The sequence below is a fragment of the Henckelia pumila genome, chromosome 4, assembly GCF_033568475.1.
Source record: "Henckelia pumila isolate YLH828 chromosome 4, ASM3356847v2, whole genome shotgun sequence".
In the NCBI taxonomy this organism is placed as follows: Eukaryota; Viridiplantae; Streptophyta; class Magnoliopsida; order Lamiales; family Gesneriaceae; genus Henckelia; species Henckelia pumila.
The window spans coordinates 40,192,495-40,213,929 of record NC_133123.1 but is presented as its reverse complement, the minus strand read 5'-3'; the positions used below and the strand labels follow the sequence as shown (position 1 = coordinate 40,213,929).

The 21,435-nt window shown below is 34.9% G+C and overlaps 2 protein-coding genes across 2 annotated transcripts; both read left to right on the top strand.

Annotated features, from left to right (window-relative positions):
• Positions 1–383: 383 nt before the first annotated feature.
• On the top strand, positions 384–2,232 carry LOC140865338 (cytochrome P450 71AU50-like). Its single transcript, XM_073269944.1, has 2 exons — positions 384–1,265; positions 1,431–2,232. Exons 1-2 carry the CDS (start codon positions 384–386, stop codon positions 2,043–2,045), a joined length of 1,497 nt encoding a protein of 498 aa, XP_073126045.1. The 3' UTR covers positions 2,046–2,232.
• An 11,296-nt stretch (positions 2,233–13,528) lies between these two features.
• On the top strand, positions 13,529–18,582 carry LOC140860910 (uncharacterized). Its single transcript, XM_073263909.1, has 6 exons — positions 13,529–13,552; positions 14,795–15,190; positions 17,522–17,572; positions 17,832–17,965; positions 18,050–18,141; positions 18,222–18,582. The coding sequence occupies exons 1-6, from the start codon at positions 13,529–13,531 to the stop codon at positions 18,404–18,406; spliced, it is 882 nt and encodes a 293-aa protein (XP_073120010.1). The 3' UTR covers positions 18,407–18,582.
• The last annotated feature ends 2,853 nt before the right edge of the window (positions 18,583–21,435 follow it).

Here is a 21,435-nt window from a genome sequence, read left to right as displayed (position 1 = left end):
CATTTTTGACATCTAAAAACATCTTCAAGTGTTCTTTAAATTGGAAAACACTTTTTAAAAAATAGTTTTCAAAAATATTTTACAAAACTTTTATATTCAAACACATACTTTAAGTTTTTTTATTTATAAAACACTAAAAACGTTTTTAAAGTACATATTTAAACGAAATCGTAATATCTAAAAATAAGTTATCGCCGAAACAAGAAACTAAGAGAGATATTGATTTTATCTCCCAAATTTTATAATAGATATTCCATTCGCAACTCGAAAGCGACACCGAGTATCTTGGTGATCAAATTATGGCTTTAAATATACAGAAACACACTCAAAAGATTGCTACAATATTTTCCAAAGTACTCTTAATTTGTTTGCTAAACTTTGCAATGGGTGTTTCTTGGATATGGATCATGACAATTGTAGCATGCATATCTGCACCTTTGCTTCATATGTACACAAAGAAAAAGAAGAAGCTGCCTCCGGGTCCCAAAGGACTTCCTATCTTGGGACATCTTCATATGATAGGCAAGAACCCGCATCAAGATTTGGAAACAATAGCCAAACAACATGGTCCGATCATGTACTTGCAGTTCGGATTCGTGTCGAACATCGTGGTTTCGTCCGCGAAAGCCGCCGAGCTTTTCCTCAAGACATATGATCTCGTGTTCGCCAGCAGACCTCCACACGAGGCTGCTAAATACATGTCTTGGGATCAAAAGAACTTGTCTTTCGGGAAATACGGCGCATACTGGCGAAACATGCGTAAGCTCTGCACTCTAGAGCTCCTCAGTAATCTTAAAATCAACTCATTCCAACCCATGAGGAGGGAAGAGCTTGGCCTTTTTATCGAGGCAGTGAAAGAAGAATCTCGGAGATCAGGAGCTGTTGCTGTTGATCTCAGTGCTATGGTTTCGTCCCTCACCGCGGAGATGAGTTGTCGGATGGTGTTCGGCAAGAAGTACGAGGATAAAGACATCGACGAGAGAGGGTTCAAAGTTGTGATACAAGAAGGGATGAAATTGGCAGCACTTCCAAATCTTGGGGATTACTTCCCTCTGCTTGGGATTCTTGATCTTCAAGGATTGACGAAAAGAATGAGGGCGGTGGCGAAAGTGTTCGACGATTTTTTCGAGAGGGTAATCGATGATCATGTGAAGGCCGGCGATCGCGGGCAGGTTAAAGACATTGTTGATACCATGATGTCCATTATGGAATCTGGAGACACAGAGTTTCAGTTCGATCGCGGCCATGTTAAGGCCATGATGCTGGTACTATACTTTATTACCCCATTTCCTCTGGTTTAGAATTAAAATTTCTAGAAAAAAAAAACTAATGTGAGATGGCCTTAAAAGGCAGCTCGAACTTTTGGCACAAGTGGTGTTCCATGCATATTGAGGGAAATAATCATTGTCAGTACTAAATTTCCTATGCAGGACATGCTTGCAGCTTCAATGGACACCGCGGCCTCAACAATCGAGTGGCTACTTTCGAGGCTCCTACAAAATCCCCAAGCAATGAAAAAAGTTCAGCAAGAGTTGGAAGAAGTGGTGGGATTGGAAAGGATGGTAGAGGAATCGGACTTGGAGAAACTGAAGTACCTAGATATGGTTGTAAAAGAAACCTTTCGCCTACACCCGGTCGCGCCTTTGTTGTTACCTCACTACTCTATGGAAGATTGTGAGGTTGGCGGGTACCATATACCGAAAGACTCGCGGATAATCATCAACGTACGTGCAATCGGACGTGATCCGAGTTCCTGGAGTGATCCAGAGAAGTTCATTCCGGAGAGATTTGTGGGGAAGGATGTAGATGTTAGGGGGCAACATTTTGAGCTTATTCCCTTCGGGGCAGGCAGGAGGGGATGCCCTGGATTGCAACTCGGACTCATCCAAGTTCGACTAATCGTTGCACAACTAGTTCACTGCTTTGATCTGAAGCTGCCTAATGGTATGCTGCCCGAAGAACTAGACATGACCGAGGAATTCGGACTTGTCGTGGCTAGAGCCGAGCACTTGATGGCGGTTCCTACGTTTCGGTTGAAAGTTTGATGGAACAATGATGAATGATCCAAGAGCACAGATGTTCATTCCAGTGGAGATTTGTGGGATTTGATGTTTTTGAAATTAATTAATGTTTCCTGCTTGCATTTGTAACAAGATCTTGGCCGAACTTGTGCAACTTCAAGTCTCCCGGGATGCATAAATATCTCAACTATGCTAAATAAAGTTAGGCTAGTATTATAATTTTCTTCCACAAGCCAATATATATTATGATATAATAGTATAATACTAGTATTTCAAATATGCGATACATAGATTGTTATTTTTACGTAATTATTGATAAAAAATAGTAAATATGAATGTTTGAATAAATAATTAAAATACAAATAAATTGATAAAAATTAGTAAATATGAATGCTTGAATAAATAATTAAAATACAAATAAATTAAGGTTGAGTTTTGATTAAATGACTTGAAATCTATGAATTTAAATGTATCTTCATTGTACATAAATTTTTTTTAAAAATCAAATTCATACACTACAATTAAACTAATCACAATAGATTTCAAAATTTTAAAATATTGGAATCAATTGAAATTCATTGGGACTAAAGAGTGTTTGGCGGAAATTATATGCTCTTTAAATTTTTTTGACAAATTTTTTTTAAAACAGTTTTAGGATGTCGAAATAAGTTATTTGACATTTTATAATATTTTTTTTAAAAAAGCCGTTACACACCAATTTATTTTAGATTTGTCTTATTTTAATATTTTATTTTCTAATGTTATATTTGTATATTTTATTATGCCTTTCGCCCAATTTTCACATTAAACTAAAAAATTAATAGCCATTTGTTTTTTTCATTAACCTAAGATTACAAAAAAAATTATTTTTTATATAAAAATTTATTATAAATTTTTAAAACTATTTTGTATATATACAATTACATATTTTTATTTGTTTTTTTTTTCCAAAAAACCGTCTGTTATGACGGGGGGTTTGGCAGACCCCTACCTGTTTATTAGAATAAAAAGAAAGTACAAGAGAGGAGGGCAAAACCAAAGATATATACAATTACATATATTAACTTAATAGTATTATATATTTTTTGGTAATTTTTACAATAAAAAAATCTCATAATATTATCTAAAAATAAATTATGATGTTTGAAAAATGTGAACTTAATACTATCTCGTAAAAGAATTATGCTATTTTTTAAATATGCTAATATTTTTTTGTCTTATTGCGTGACATTGTTTTAAATCTGATGTTGAATATATAATCTAAAAATGACTTATATTGTTAAAAAAAAAATTAATTCAACATTATTTCGTAAAAGGATTTTGCTGCTTTTTAAGTATTTTGTTATATTTTTTGGGTCGTATTACGTAAAAAAAAATTATATGTACATCTAAAAAGAGATTGAATTCTGCTGTTTTTTTAATTATGATAAATATTTTTCGGTCTTATTTGTATAAATTTTTTTAAAATATATTGTTAGATATATCATCCCAAAAGAAATTATATCGTTTATAAAATTTAAATTTAACATTATCTTTACGTAATATTATTAAATATGTCGTTGAATATATAATCTAAAAAATGAGTATAAAATTTAAATTTATTATTATCTCGTAAAAGGGATTCTGTGTTTTTAAAATACGATTTTATATATTTTTGGCTTTTTTTTGTGTAACAATTTTTTAAATCTGTTATTGAATATTTTTTGTGCCATTGTGTATCATCGTACAAATTAAAATTTAATAAATGAATTTATTATTTTCATATTTTTAAAGCCAAAATTTGAATTTATTGTTATCTCGGAATTGCTTTTCATCTTTTTAAAAGCCAACATTTGAATTTATTGTTATCTCATAATATTTTTTTTATTAATGACTAAATATATTTTTCACACATAGATTATTCGTTTTTTATATAATTACGGTTTTTCACTTTTAGTAATGAGTTTTAGGCGGAAAAAAATCCAGCTTTCTTTTTTAACTTTCTGCATATGTATATATATATAAATAAATAATGTAAAAAAAAATAGAGTTATGTTTTGAAGTTTTTTTAAATGTGCACTAATAAATATTATATTGAAATTACGTTTTTTAGTAGACTCCACAAAAATCGAAGACGCAAGCATTTGATAAATTATTTCCAATTAACCATTGATATTATAAAGTTTTGTTATTAATAATATTTAATATATATAATAAAAATGATTAAGTTATTTATTATTGAGTTATTTTTAATGTTTATTGATAATTTTTTCCAATAGACATCTCATAATTTATAAGATTTTATTAGGGTAGTTGCACAAAAATCGAAGAGACAATCATGAGATATTTTTAAATTATCCAAAGAATGTTATAGAAAAAAAATAATGATGTATATATATATATATATATATATATCTTTTCTTTATTGATAATATTATTTAAATTAAATTATTTTGAGCGAGAAAATTGAAGATTCTTTTTTGGAAAACTTGTTTGCTTTTATATATAGATAGATATAGATTTGTGTATCGATATAACATGTCTGGAAAAATCCCGGTTCAGTCCTAAATGTTTAGACATATTTTTGGTTTAGTTCTAAATGTTAGGACACGTTCTCGGTTCAGTCCTATATGTTTTTACGTTCCCGATTTCGTCCCAAATGTTTCCCAAAAATTCCCGGTTCAGTACTAAATATTTTTACGTTCTAGGTTTCGTCCCAAATGTTTCATAAAAGTTCTCGGTTTGGTCATCCGTCTAATCATGAGTTAAAACTAACAGAATACATCACTTGTCATTCACACATTGTAAAAACTCAAAATCCCTGACTTTCGTTTCATTTATTCCATAGTTTTGTTTCTCACTCTGTTCACAATTTTCCGTGTCATGATTGTCTTTTGGCTCCTCCTACACCGCAAATGGCTATCACATAAACATGGTCATCATTCAAATACTTCATGATTTCTTCCTCTACCTGTCTTCTGGATTCAAACTCCATAGATGGTTTGTCATAGATGGACACGATGTGTAAGGCCCTGAAATTAATTATTTTGGGATTAGTGGAATTTATTAGATTACTAGAATTGAATTGAAAGGAATTATTTGAGCCGGGATTGAATCGATTTAATTTGGAGTTTCAGGGACCGAGTTGCAATTGATGGGTTTGGACCAAGTCAAAGCCTTGACTTATCTCTTTTATTCTACCCTACCTCCCTCCATCACCCATCACTTCTTCCTCCCCTCTCCCCCATGCACAAACCGAGAGAAAGCCATGGACGATTTCTCAAGCTTTTGCTTCGTTCGATTCGCTCGATCCGACCGTCAGATTTCAGATTCGAGTTGAGATTCACGATCACCGCAACGAGGGAATCGTTTTAACGTAAGTTTTGCTACGATCCACGAACTTTGATTTTTGTTGGGTTGTCAGAATTTGATAATCTTGGAGTATGTTGTTCTTGAGCTAGCATAGATCGTCTATTCGAAGTCGGTTCGGAAAAAGAGCGAAGTTTGGATTTTATATTATTTTTGGAGGTTAATTTCGAAAATGGGTCTTATGATTTTGGTTGGATTTATTGTGTTTTGATGGTTTGGAAGATGATATGAGTTGTTTGGAATGGTTTGATGATGTTGATGATTTTTGGTTTGACCGTTTATAGCCGTTATGCCGGCGAAATCGAGTTTGGATTATCGGTTGTTTTGTTTCGGTTTGATTTCCGAGTTTGATTGATTTGGTAGATTGATATCGAATCCGTATATTCTTCATTTTCAGACTTGGTTTGACGATTCGGGTTTGGAATAAACTTTGAAGTTGAATCGATTCGAGAGTTGAAGATGATATATTGATTGATTTTCTTTGTTTTGATTTGTTGTGATTCGATTGATTATTTATTTGAGTTCGTTATTATTTTCAGATTGGAATCCTCGACGAACTTGAAAGGTAAAAGACGACATTGAATTGAATGGGGTTGAATACTCGAGTTCGACTTATTCTCGAGTCCCAAAAATCACATACTGCATGTTTATTTATTGGTGTGAACTTGATTGATTTATTTTGATTTGCATCGCATTCATATTGAGCCAATTATCTTTGTTTTGCGGGCAAGAGAGGACCAAAAGAGTTAGATGTTTTGTGGACCATAGTTGAGTGACATTGGTTAGCAGATTTTTATCAATTGTCAAGAAATACTCTCTATAGGTGCCTAGAGTCTAGAGGAGTAAAATATGCACCATCCACCTCGATCGGGAGAGTCGGTGAGTTGGTGATATTTTATCCTCGGGATCCCAAATGAAAGAAGAGAATCTTTACTTTGTGATTATCCAGACTTGATAATCCTGGTTTTAAAGACATGCATTGCATTTTAATACATTTCGAGTTGAGTGCTGATATGACTTATGAATTGATTGACTTATTGTTTTAAATAACAGGAATTGATTTATTATTTGGAATTGCTTGAATTGTCTCTTTTACTGGGAATTATATTCTCACCGGATTATCCGGCTGTCGTTTTGTTTGTATGTGTACTTGACGGCAGGTGGGGTAGGAATCGAGTCAGAAGCTGCATGACTAGATCGAGTTGGAAGTGATAGAGTGAGACACCGTCTAGAAGTTTGTTCTTTTAGCAATTTTGCTTTATAGGGTTGATGAAATTTCATGTCTTGAATCATGTTTAGGAAACTCGAATTTATTTGACTTGTCGAATGACCCTATCAACGAACTTAGATTGTATTCGACTTGTATTGTATTGTATATGCATGTGGAGTTGTAGTGCATATTTATATTTTGAAGTATTGAAGGGATTGAATGAAGTTGGTTAGCCTTAATTTATGTTCTGTTGTTTTCTGGGCAGAAACCTTGCGTTTTTGGGTGCGCTCGATCGCACGAGTTCGTGCGATCGAGCGGGGCACTATTCACAGAGAAGTGGATTTTTTGGGTGCGCTCGATCGCACGAGTTCGTGCGATCGAGCGTGGCACTATTCACCCGAAAAAAAAATTCCTTTGCTTTTAATCTTGGTTCTTTTATGCTCAATTATTGTTTATCCCTAGATAATGATGTTTAATTATGGATTATTTGATATTAGCCAATTAGAATCGAGGTCTCACATTAAGTGGTATCAGAGAGATAAGATTCTTGGATTTGAACTAGAGTGAGAGGGGTAGATCGAGTCCGCGTGAATTGAATTCTCGCATGTGATTGATTTATTTAAAATACATGCGAGCATGCTTTATTGATTGAGAATTATTTGAATTATATGGCTATGTGATTTAAAATTTTAAAGCATGAATTACTTGAAATATGAACTGTATTTTAATTTCGGATCCGAGTTCCACCATCTGCTTGAGCTAGCAGATCAGAGATTGTTTGCGATGAGAATTAGAATTCGAATTGAGATCCGAAATTCAGTGATTTGTAATAGAACGAACTTTTAGGACAGAGATGTGGAACACTGAATTTTGAGATGGAGATTTGATATCCTTTCACATCGAATATCAGAATTGTCTCATGAAGAATTTTAGCAGACGACAACCAGCAGTAACTCCTTCTACTGATCTTGATTGTACCACTACTGCACTGATAGATGTCACTCTGACACTGATGGGAGTAATACCGAGGAGGTTTTAATCGTTTAGATTATCAATTTTGAAGAGTACCGAGAATGCTGTTGGATGCAGAAGTTGAATAAAAGAGATCGATCAGTTGGGTGACTCTCTGAACTACACAGATGACCAAATAATTCGGTTAGTGTGGTACCAACTTAGAGAATTGATAAAAGTTGGTAGAATTTGAAGAAGAGAGCATTAGGGAATCAAGGTTCGATCACTTTTTTTAGAACCCGCTTTCATCCGAATTTCTTCGACAGATTCCTTTTCACCGTTTGATCAGAGTTAGAGGGACTTAGAGATCATCTTTAATCGAAGAGAAAGCAATTTATGAAATCAGTGAGCAGTGCCTTGAGATCAGAAGATGCTGTCAGATCTGTCATCAGCCCGAACACTATGCCAGAGTTTGTCATCATGATATTATCGAAGATCTCCGAAGGGAATTGCCTTGTGTCTTTAACTTCGACCAGATTCTAGCCGTACTCTTATCGAGGATCATACTTAGATTTCACCGATGATGACTGCAGGAAACAGTAGAGTATGGTTTCTATTCTTATTCTGATATGATCGGTTACGCACCTTATCTTTCTTCTTATTGATATTTATTGATGCATCTCGGTTTGTTGAATTTTGATTAGCAGTAGTTGCAATTCTTTGAATTGATGGGATAAGTTGGAACCGAACAGTATTGTACTTCAGTTATCAGATTTTGATTTGATTGTCTGTTAGCTGCTTTATCCAGTACAGGACTACTGTGGATTGTTTCAAAAAGTTGACAGATTTAGATCCGAGTCAATAGACGAACGGAAATCCTCCGCTGATGTCCTAGAATCTAGCCTGAATTGGTTGATAAACCAGTGGTTAGAGAGTTGTTGTTATCATCCAGATGAGATTTCTGGATTACCTCTGAGTCATGAGGTTAGATTCAGCAATGACTTGAGATCAGACATCATCATCTGAGAGTTTGATGGAAAGTAATATTGAAGACTGGACTTGGATCGAGGTATGACTTTTTTGGAGTATAGTTGTACCGTTTGAAGAGAAACTCGTCTACAGTATTGTAGATCTTTTGAACTGAATCTATCAGAAGTATTTTAGATGAAATTAGAAATTCTTATCGATTTTTTCGGTTCTGTTCGAAGAATAGTACTGATCATACAGAGTATTGGAGAATGTCCTTTCCTCGATCACATTAATTCTAGAGCTGGAATTTCTGTGATCATTGCAAGACAGAAGCTGTTTGATTGAAGCCGAACCGATATCTGTACCTGAGAGTTGAAGATTTTGAGTTCTATATCAGATTTTCGAGAGATTCTTATCATCGTGGTGCAGATTTGTCATTTAACTCTAGAGAATGCACTTGTATCTAAACCGAATCTTATGAGATCAGTTTTTTTGGCATGAATAAGAGATCGACCCGAGCTCCAGTAATTCTTATTTCCTCTGTACTGATAATCTTCAGTGCATTGCATCTTCTTATTCAGATTCTGGAGGTATTCTTATTCAGAAGAAATCTGTGATAGCTCAGTCATAGTAGCAGCTGGAGCAGTTCGAGACTCAAAATTCGATTCGTGATATTGAATTGACAGTGATCTTATTGCTTGATAGATCGGGCATCATTATCTCCAGTGAAATTTTCGAAGTCTTTTCTGAACTGAGAAGTCAGAGTATGAGTTTCGCAACCAAACTGATTTTGAGATTGAGGAGAAGATTGGATATGATGAAGAATCTGATGGTGAATTCCAGTATGATCCGAAGTAGTACAGTGCAGCAACTGAGGTTTGAACAAAACGATCTATTATTATTTTATCTACTACCGTTATTCTTTGAGCCGATGGATCTATTCTTATTTTATCTACTATCCTTGACTTCGCCGACCGATGCATGTTGCACTCCTGATTTAGAGTCTGGAACAGATAGGAAGTCTATCAGAATTCTTTTATCCGAACTGAACCAGAATTGATTTAGAAGATGGAGATAGCGCAGAAAACAGATTCGAATTGGAGAATTTATTGAAGAAGAGTCAGAACTGGGCACAATCTGAGTTTCAGGACAGTGATGATACCTCAATTTTGAGTAATTGTTTTGTCGTGCCAGAGATTTTGATTGAGACAAAGTACCTTGAGATTGATACTTTGCACTTATTCATTATTCTTTCAGACGACCGAAAGATTTTCAGAGGATTAAAGAACCGACTGTCTGTGGTACAGTTAATTGTCAGATTGTAAAGAAGATTACTTTTCGACGAATACCTTTTCGAAGCTATTGATCAGTCTGGAAATTAGTAGTCATCTGAACTGTTAGACCGATTGCAAAATCTGCTACTGTTTTCCGTATGGAATGAAATCCAGACTCGACCCAATGTTGATAAGTTGGTCAGAAAGAGTTTCAGATTGTTTTGCTCTGTCGCAGTTTTATCCGTGCAGAATCGAATTGGGAGTGTTAGGCACGTGGTCACGGAGGTATAGAACTGTCTGATTTGGAGATGCTATCTGATTATAATAGAGATATTGCTGTAGTCTGCTTCTGTTTCCATACAGAATGAATTTCAGTCGCGACATTATGATTGGGATTATTGTCATGAGAATTTTCAGATAGTTGAATTGTCAAAGTGTGTCCTTTCAGAATGAGATTTTGAGTTAACTCTCACCTTGAACTCAGTCTTTGAGAGACTTTTGTTATTGGATTATAATTGGGTTTAGTTTATTACCCTCAGAACGACGGGCAGCCAAGAATAAGAGATATAGACTTTAAGATGATTTGCTGGGCAGTAGTGCTTGATTTTGGCACTAGCTGGATGGATTTCTCATCTTTGCGAGGTTTCTGTACAACAGCTATCAGAAGAGTATTTGATATCATCTTTTGTAAATGAGTTGTACGAGAAGAAATGAGAATCCCAATCGAATTGGGATGATTTTCTAAGTTCCCTGACTTGGGATCAGTTTTGATTCGAAGTTCGATAGACGGATGGAGAACTCCTGTTTAGGATAAAGAAGATTGAGAAGAAGGATGAACGAAGTAGTTGGATTCCGACACAGATCTCTGTACTTTTGTTCAGTGAGGCTGAGTAATTCAGAAGATTCCTCCTTTTAGAGGTTGTGGTAGTTTTGATAAGAGAGAGAGCTGCTTCATTGAACTCACGAGTTCCTTTGAGATTCTAAAGGAGATAGGCGATTTCGCCTGCCGACTTTTACTCCTTCAGTTCTCCTTGTTTTCCACTACATTGTTTTTCCATATTCTTCGGGTATTCTTGACTTTGAGACGGAAATTGATGTGTCACCAGTTTTGGTTGAGACAACCGATTCAGAGTTGACCGAATATAGTTGCAGCTTCTTAGCGGAACCGTTTCAGATGAGTTTGGGCAATTAAGCCGATATGGATTTGAAGAAACGGTGCAAGAAGCGGAGTTTGATTAGAACCGCGATTTCAGAGTTGTTTGAGAGAAGAATTATTATAGCAGTCTTCGAACTTTATCTTGTTGTCTGAGATGGAACTGCTTTGATTTCGAGGACGAAATCGTTTCTTAGAGGGAGAGAATTGTAAGACCCTGAAATTAATTATTTTGGGATTAGTGGAATTTATTAGATTACTAGAATTGAATTGAAAGGAATTATTTGAGCCGGGATTGAATCAATTTAATTTGGAGTTTCAGGGACCGAGTTGCAATTGATAGGTTTGGACCAAGTCAAAGCCTTGACTTATCTCTTTTATTCTACCCTACCTCCCTCCATCACCCATCACTTTTTCCTCCCCTCTCCCTCACGCACAAACTGAGAGAAAGCCATGAACGATATCTCAAGCTTTTGCTTCGTTTGATTCGCTCGATCCGACCGTTAGATTTCAGATTCGAGTTGAGATTTGCGATCACCGCAACGAGGGCATCGTTTTAACGTAAGTTTTGCTACGATCCACGAACTTTGATTTTTGTTGGGTTGTCAGAATTTGATAATCTTGGAGTATGTTGTTCTTGAGCTAGCATAGATCGTGTATTCGAAGTCGGTTCGTAAAAAGAGCAAAGTTTGGATTTTATATGATTTTTGGAGGTTAATTTCAAAAATGGGTCTTATGATTTTGGTTGGATTTATTGTGTTTTGATGGTTTGGAAGATGATATGAGTTGTTTGGAATGTTTTGATGATGTTGTTGATTTTTGGTTTGACCGTTTATAGCCGTTATGCCGGCAAAATCGAGTTTGGACTATCGGTTGTTTTGTTTCGGTTTGATTTCCGAGTTTGATTGATTTGGTAGATTGATATCGAATCCGTATATTCTTCATTTTTAGACTTGGTTTGACGATTCAGGTTTGGAATAAACTTTGAAGTTGAATCGATTCGAGAGTTGAAGACGGTATATTGATTTAGTTTCTTTGTTTCGATTTGTTGTGATTCGATTGATTATTTATTTGAGTTCGTTGTTATTTTCAGATTGGAATCCTCGACGAACTTGAAAGGTAAAAGACGACATTGAATTGAATGGGGTTGAATACTCGAGTTCGACTTATTCTCGAGTCCCAAAAATCATATACTGCATGTTTATTTGTTGGTGTGAACTTGATTGATTTATTTTGATTTGCATCGCATTCATATTGAGCCAATTATCTTTGTTCTGCGGGCAAGAGAGACGCAGAAGAGTTAGATGTTCTGTGGACCATAGTTGAGTGACATTGGTTAGCAGATTTTTACCAATTGTCAAGAAATACTCTCTATAGGTGCCTAGAGTCTAGAGGAGTAAAATATGCACCGTCCACCTCGATCGGGAGAGTCGGTGAGTTGGTGATATTTTATCCTCGGGATCCCAAATGAAAGAAGAGAACCTTTACTTTGTGATTATCCAAACTTGATAATCCTGGTTTTAAAGACATGCATTGCATTTTAATACATTTCGAGTTGAGTGCTGATATGACTTATGAATTGATTGACTCGTTGTTTTAAATAACAGGAATTGATTTATTATTTGGAATTGCTTGAATTGTCTCTTTTACTGGGAATTATATTCTCACCGGATTATCCGGCTGTCGTTTTGTTTATATGTGTACTTGACGGCAGGTGGGGCAGGAATCGAGTCAGAAGCTGCATGACTAAATCAAGTTGGAAGTGATAGAGTGAGACACCGTCTAGAAGTTTGTTCTTTTAGCAATTTTGCTTTATAGGGTTGATGAAATTTTATGTCTTGAATCATGTTTAGGAAACTCGAATTTATTTGAATTGTCGAATGACCCTATCAACGAACTTAGATTGTATTCGACTTGTATTGTATTGTATATGCATATGGATTTGTAGTGAATATTTATATTTTGAAGTATTGAAGGGATTGAATGGAGTTGGTTAGCCTTAATTTATGTTCTGTTGTTTTTTGGGCAGAAACCTTGCGTTTTTGGGTGCGTGTGCGATCGAGCGCGGCACTATTCACAGAGAAGTGGATTTTTTGGGTGCGCTCGATCGCACGAGTCCGTGCGATCGAGCGCGATACTATTCACCCAAAAAAAAAAATTCCTTTGCTTTTAATCTTGGTTCTTTTATGCTCAATTATTGTTTATCCCTAGATAATGATGTTTAATTATGGATTATTTGATATTAGCCGATTAGAATCGAGGTCTCACACCATGGATGGTGGAGGGGCGGGACAAGAATAAACGATGGAATTTCCATTTTTTCGAAGTTTTTTAATGCCTTGTGTAGTCCTTTTTGCATTCTTGCCCACCGAGTATCGCACGATTATACTCTAAATCTTAAGATCATCGTACCCTCGCAGGATCCCCGTGGCCTCCTCGAGCTTTATTGTTCATTCATTTGACCGATCCACGACAATATTCGTAACTCTCTCCGCATGAAATCAAGCCTCTTCAAGCCTTTGATCCATATCGTGCTTTTCCTCTCTAAATAACGGATTTAATCTCGCAGTATGTTGTCTTTGAGAGACCACCAATAACCAACATGGCGTTTGACGAAAGACCAGAGGTCATCTGTAATCATGGATTTTTCGACTTCTTTGAGAAAGAAACGAAACTATACAACAAGTGATACGAAATTCAGGGATTTCAATCAGGGATTTTAAGACTTTTACAACGTGTGAATGACACGTGATGTATTTTGTTAGTTTCAATCCACTAGTAGACGAAATGACAAAACCAAAAACTTTTGAAAAATATTTGGGATGAAACCGGAAACGTAAAAACATTTAGGACTGAACCGAAAACTTTTGAAAAACATTTGGGATGAAACCGGGAACGTAAAAACATTTAAAAGTGAACCGAAAATGTGTCCAAACATTTAAGACTGAACCGAGATTTTGACGGGGGATAGATGAAAATGCAACTTATGTGTCTCAACGATAAGTGAATTTAGACTTGTTTGACGGTACAACCAATTTCTAGTTCACGAGAATAATTTCCTGAAGAGTTTGGTTATTATGTTTATTCCATGACTTGAATTGAGTAATGAACTTGAAGAAATAATTTCAAATTATTCAATAATTTTTTTGGGAAAAAGTAATTTCTAAATGATATCCACGAATTTGAATATTATCTTCATAAGTTAAAATAAATTATGTCAATGATTGAAAATAATTTTGTCTTAAACTTATCGTCCAAAACACATGATAGTTTTCAATTTATGTTGATGTTTGACAATATCAATCTAAAATTTCTCCATCCAAAACACACGATAACTTGGAAGTTTTCGAAGCTTTGAGTAACATCATAAACAAATATCCGCATGATACAATGTTGAATTAATTGGAGAAAATTATATTTTGGTCATTTCACTAGTAATTTTTTTTTAAGGCAAAGAAACTAAACCTTTTATCTGACTTTATCCGCATGATGCAATGCGTGTTTTTTTTTACGAAAGGTTTTGGTTTGGTTTGGTTTGGTTTGGGTTGGTTTGGTTTTGTTTTGGAGATAACATTTTTGCAAAATTTATTATTAAAAATCAAAATATGGGCTTCTTCTGGTGTGTGGGTTAATTGCATTAATATCTCCTGTAAAAAGTCTAAAATTCATAAAATTCCTTAAGAAATATTAATTGGCTAATGCATTCCTCAGTTTTCTAAAATGTAGCGCATTTCATCCTTATATTATACAAATTCGGGCACATTTATGTCATTTTATAGGGGTTTTTATGCTAATTTTTTTAAAATATAGGGTTTTTAACATGCTATTAATTTTAGGGTGTTTTATGTTTTTTTAAGACTTTTTACAGGGCTGTTATGCGATTAGCCCTCGAAACGCTGACGCTGTTTCGGAGATTCCGAGATTCAGCGAACCCAACTCCCCTCCGCCTGCTCCCCGCTTATGCACATTCAAGCATGTATCGATATATGATGCATCGGAGTTTCTGAAGATGTTGAAGGCGGCGGCGTTAGCCTTGCCGGTCCCGAACCCAGGGATCCCTTGTAGTTTCCGTGGTGGAAGTGGTGCCGTCTCTAATTCTCGCTGGCGTCTGAGTCTCAAGCTACACAATCGGCCTCGATTCGCTTCTTCCACTGTTCAATCTGTGGGCCTCTCCTCCGCCGTTGGATCCTCCCCTGAGCTTCGGTCATATCAGTACACTTTCACTCACCGCCACATCCACGTTCTCAGTTTCATCGCCTGCGGGGTACTCCCTTACTCACTCTTTGCTAAATTCAACTTGATTTTGTTTTAAAGCGCTCTTCTTTTTCTATTCAGATGTGTTTCTGCTGAATTTATTTGTGCAGGCCTAGATTTAATGTAAAATCATCATTATACTTTTTGGTCTCAAATGAGAAATTATTCAAAATTGAGCCTAAATTACATGAAATCCCGACAAAATTAGTCATTTTGCCACGTACAGTGTCACATGTTTCTATGAAATGTTGTACAACTTATGGAGCTAGAACGATTTTAAAGTGTTCAGTATCAATTTAGAAAATATTCGGGCTTCAGTGCATCGGCAAACAGCATTGGATTCAACGATCATTTCCCGGAGATAGATAAGAAAAAAGGTTGCTCCTTGCTTGGCTATCCATCCTCATGTAATTGATAAATCAGCTGCTGGTGCTTATTGATATCCGCGAAGAATTGATGCAGGCACAGAGCAAGAAGCGAATTTAGAAAATAATACTTGCTAGAGCTAAATACTGTTTTTATTAGTTATTGAAAAACAAAATGGAAGAAATAAAGAGGCCTATAAATAGCAAAAAATTCACCTAGGCTAGTAGTTCAAGTATAAAAAGGACTAAAGAATGATCGAATCCTAACCAACTGCAATTCACGCGAAAGCTATCACGAAAAATTTGAAAAACTTATAAAGATGAAGATAGAACAAATAAGATAAAGATCAATCTTCCACTGCATCAAGAACCCATTGTTAATTGATGAAATCTTGTCTGTTGGATAATAGTTAGGGGAAATAGTAGTGAACTATCTTAATTCTGTAAGCCGGATTAGAAAAGAAACATTTGCTGCATTACAAGGTATCATGGTTACTGCAAGAGAACATGCTTTTGTGTCCTACTACGCCTTGGCTGAGATAAGATACTACATTTTTATTTTACTTTCTTCTAACTTACAAGAAAGTGAACTGTGCTACGTGAGCAACAGCTGATGTGACACCTTGTACATCCAATGAGTGATTGTCGCGTCAGCTGTTGCTCACGTACTTACCCATGGTGGTTGCCCATGCACCCGAGTGTACAGGATTTTCGTGAGTGATGTTTTAGTGTGTTTTTTTAAACCACTAAAACGGTATGTTATGGTGATCGTTCACAAAAATCTTGCACACTAGGACGCGTGGATATATATATTCATAGTCTCGATCGCCGCACCCCCTGTGGGCGACTACAGAAACCCGGTACCGTTGTTTAGGCCATGTGTTCATTTTTTAACACCTGGTCTAAAACAGGTACCGGTTTTGTAGTCGCCCACAGAAACCATGCACCCTAGGGTTCGGGGACGAAAATTATATATATAGTTTCCATTTTACATTGGTGTAACGTAAATAGTTGGAATAGTGATTGACAAAATGGAGTCTAATATAATTTAAAATAAAATATTTAATTATGTTTAATAGTGTTCTGGCATTACAACTCTATATATTTGGTACCAAAATCAATTTAAATCTTTAAAGCACTTAGGTTTCTGTATTTTATTTTTCATATTTTGCTCTATACAAATGATAATTAAGTACTTGTATTTATAGGCATGCACATTTGTATTTTGTAGTGTGTATTGTGTACAAGGCCTAATCTCTTTCACAATATTAAATGAGTTGGCAGCCTGCATTTAGTGTTGAAGAGCTTAATTTGCATTTGTCTTTATCAGATGTTTGTCTCTGCTGCTTTCTATTTTCTGTTTAGAATATTACCTTTGGTATAAATGTATAATGTTATTGTTTAGAACTTGTTCGTACCCAACTCGTTGAGTGATTTATGTCTCACCCCTACAGTCTCTCTGGATGAAACTGAAACTGAGTGTAAAGAGCAATACAAGTTTTGGGGTTTATTATTTTCCGGGCAAAAAGTTTTGTTGCCGCTCACTGCTGTTTGTTATTCCCTCTGTTGTTAGCTAGCTATTAGCTTCTTTGCTGCTGCCTTCCAATGATCAATAGACGCAAATTTCATTGTATTTTATTTATGAAGTAGGAAATTCAGCATTCAATTATGAAATGGACTGGTTTTCAGCCATTTTATGTGCTTTTGAGGATTGATATCTCTTAAAGTTACTTTTTGGTTTTATAGAATGTCAACGATGGCACGATTTGGATTTGGGATGTAACATAATTGTGAAAATCTACTTATACACCATAAGACTTACAGTTGAGCTGAATGGTTGAACATATACAGTTTATTTGATATTTGATTTTTTGGCGTGGCATTCCTATCTTGGATACATCTTATGTACTATTTGCTTCCATCAAGTTGTTTTGTCTGGATGGTTTTAATGATGATACTCATTTTCATATTATCAGGTGGCGATATCTGCAACATGGCTCTTTTGTTCTGCAATCCCGACTCTTCTGGTTTGTTTTTATAATCCTTTTTGCTACATGTTTTCTCTTTAGTCTTTACTGATAAAATATTCTGTTAAATGTAAATGTGCCACCTGCAATAGAAGTTGCTGATCATTAGCTGAAAATAAGCATGGAAAAGGCAATAATGCATATTGTTATATAATACATCCACGGGGATCAGAAAATGTTGATGAAATATGTCATCGGTAGTGTACTTTGTTTGGTTCCCCTCGTTTATTGTGCTCGATTTTCGTATGTTCGATTGAAGGCGTTTAGAAGAGCAGCTGAGTCACTAGAGAAGTTGATGGACGCCACGAGAGAGGAGCTCCCTGATACGATGGCTGCCGTTCGATTGTCTGGGATGGAGATCAGCGACTTGACAACAGAGCTCAATGATCTGGGGTTAGATGTTTTAACCTCTAGCTTCTCTCTCTTCTGAATATCTCATAATTAATAAATTTAACATTCATTAATTTCCTATTGTAGCCAAGAAATTACACAAGGCATTAGGAACTCGACTCGAGCCGTTCGTGTGGCAGAAGAAAGATTACGGCAGCTGAACGACATGACTCCAACAAGTTAGTAACCTCTGTTAATTTCAGTGTTCATCCAAAATGACTCCTGCGTAATGAAATTCGCTTAAACTTGGCTTCAATAGCACCGGTGCAGGTGGTGCCCCCAAAAGAAATCAGGATACATGAACCGAGTTTAGCTAGGAGTGCACGTGGCGCAAGGGAGGGGATTGTTAAAGGTCGTGCAGCAGTTCAAACGTTTTTTACTCTAGTCCGATTCTCTATGAAGCTTCTGAGTTATCTCAGATTTAGAGCAAAGGCGTCAATCTAAGTACAAGATTGTCAATGCTCTGGATACCATGGAAGAAGTTTTGCATGTAAGAAGAGTCATTGTGCCTGTTTTTCTTTTTCCTGGTGAATATGGTGGATATATTGTGCTGCTCCGGGGTTTTGATTTGGTGGAAATTGATGATTTTGTTTGCCAAATTTTTACTGATTCTAAATTTATCTTGCTGGAATTTTTTAAGTTCATTAAATTTTGAGCCTTTTCCTCGAACTTCAAAGAAATTCAGAGGCCTTTTCCTCGAACTTCAAAGAAATTCAGAGGCTTTCTTCCCACCTTATTTGCAAGAGGAGGTTTATATCAATCATCATCGATCTAAAATGTTTTAAAAATGGGAATAATTTGTGGTCGTTATATATTTGATTTCTAACAAGAACAAGAATTGTAGATACTTCATTTGAGTAATACTTAATGTACCATATATTGATTCAAAACAAATATAAATAAAGAATACGATATATCTTTACTATTTTATTAAGTGTGAGACGGTTATACAAAGTATAAACTGTTTTTTGGTGTCAAGGTGATTTTCTCCCTATTTGTTCCTTTTATGCTCTTATACTCTTTTTTCAACTCCATCTCTTACCCACTTCTCCCATATTTTTCTCTTTTAACTTATTTTATCATCTCGCTTCTCATCAATTTCTTTTGAAACTAAATTTCTACAACAACTAAATTTTTAATAAATTTGGGAAAAAAAATCCACAACACAAAAAATAAGGATAAAGCAAGTACTTTAAAATTAAAAAAAACATTAAATATACAATATATTATATTTATATATTATGATTTATACGCGCAATGCGTGTGCTCAGTGACTTGTACTTACTAAATTTAAACGGCATTAATATTACTAATTTTCCTGGCACGCAATGTGTGTACATATATAAATTTTTTTGAATGCATAATTTTTTTTATTAATTAATTTTCATAATATTTCAGAATCTAATTTAAAATGTTTAAAATATAAATAAACAAACGATTGAATTTTTTAAAAAAACATAGATAACATAGATAGAGATAATATTGATGATTAAAAAAAGAATGATATTTTATAAAAATAGAAAAATATATTTTAAATTATGGATAAGAACAAGAAATTACAAATTAGTATCAAATGTCTTTCAGTTTAAAAAAATGGGTATTAGAGTAAATTTATTTTTTTACGGTAAAAAATTGCAATATTATTAGAGAAATTGCTTTTGTTAATAAACTTTCAGTCACACACATTGAGACGGCTCTTCTATTTGAGTCACTTATGAAAAAGGCAAAAATTCATATGAGACGATCTTATGAGTCAATTTTATGAGACGAGTCTCCTATTTGGATCATCCGTTAAAAAATATTATTTTTTATACCAAAAATATTATTTTTATTATAAATATGGATAAAATTAATTTGTCTCACCAGAGATCTGCTCTATAAAAAAAATATTAGTTTTTATGTCAAAATATTACTTGTTATTGTAAATATAGATACGTTGACCCATCTCACGAATAAAGATCTATGAAACCGTCTCACAAGAAATTACTCATTAGTAAAAGTGTACATATGTTACTCCATAACATATCTATATATATTTGTTTGGCAAAAAGAACTTTTCTATTTGTATTTTAAAAAGTACTATACTATAATATTGGTTATATAAACTTTTTTAAAAAATAATTTTTGATAATGTAAAAGGGAAACAAAATATCCGATAAACATATTCATGTTACCAACTAGAATATAAATATTCCACTAAAAAAAAGAAGAATATAAATATTTCAATAAAAATTAGTTGTCAAAGTGATTGGGTTCGTCGAACCGATCTGCCTCACACCGCAAAATAAGTGGGTTGGATTGGTAAAATGACAACACGCCCCTGAAAGAGTGGGTATCCGGTTAGCCAACTTGTGGCTAAGAGCTTTTATGACTCTATGTATAAAACAATATTTGTTTAATATAATTTACATTCATTAATGGCATTTTCTTTGTCTTTCTTCATATTGTTATATTGTGATATACTATTGTTGTTTTGATAAAGACCTTGAATATACTATAGTGTAAGTAAGATGAGATATTGAATAAAGAGAGATCATTATTATGAAACACACCTTATAGTCACTGTATATTATAAACAGTTCCTAGTCAATTGAGCCGTCTGCTAATAAGGATAAGGATCGCTCGAGATTGAGACTAGCATTTGTGATGCCAAGTACCACGTTTCATTGGTAATGGACATGGAGATGTTCAAAGCATGCAAATGGATATTCATATGATGAATGATCGAACTACCCTATTCGAACTTTCCAAGTGGTTATCACTTATCGAGTGGATAAAGTCCGCGGTTTTGGTTGTATACCATTATTCCTTACTACTTGAAACATCATTGAGACTCTATATGCTAGTACTGTACTTTGACTCGTTTACCGACTCTATTGGGGTCATCAGGTGTTGGGATTGGGTACAGTTACGACACATATAGGAGTCGATGCTTTGTTGTCAAGGATTCACCATATACTTGCGAGTGTGGATATCCTATGTGACCTGAGGAGATATTAGTGTGACGAATCTCTGGCCAGAGTACATGATGTGTTTTAGATTACTCGATTTTTCTAGTAACACATGTGATGTCACTATTTGATCTCTAAGATGTAATGCATAGTTGTCGAATCTCGAACGACTCTCGATGCACCAATGGTTGTTGATTCGATCGGGATATATGGATGAAGGGACCGTACTGTACGCTAACCAAAATCTACTGGTTCTTGCAGGCACTATCAATGATACCTAGGGAATCATGGGGCGATGTTGCTAGACGCTCTTACCATGATTCGTTGGACAAGTCGGAAATTGTTGTTTCGAGTCACAAGGAGTTGTGAGCCCACAGCTAGCTGTATCCCTGAACCATTGAGTGTCACACAAGTAATGAATTACTAAACCCCGTTGAGATAGTTAAATTTAAAGAGTTAAATTTAATGAAAGAGAAGTTGGACTTCTTAACTAAAGGGAGTGGAATTTTCTAAAATGACATT

Coding starts and splice junctions, on each gene's coding strand:
- LOC140865338 (XM_073269944.1), top strand. CDS start 384: ATGGGTGTTTCTTGGATATGGATCATGACAATTGTAGCATGCATATCT. Junction 1,266..1,430: donor ATGTTAAGGCCATGATGCTG/GTACTATACTTT, acceptor TTTCCTATGCAG/GACATGCTTGCAGCTTCAAT.
- LOC140860910 (XM_073263909.1), top strand. CDS start 13,529: ATGGCGTTTGACGAAAGACCAGAG. Junction 13,553..14,794: donor CGTTTGACGAAAGACCAGAG/GTCATCTGTAAT, acceptor GACTTTTTACAG/GGCTGTTATGCGATTAGCCC. Junction 17,573..17,831: donor CTGCAATCCCGACTCTTCTG/GTTTGTTTTTAT, acceptor GTTCGATTGAAG/GCGTTTAGAAGAGCAGCTGA.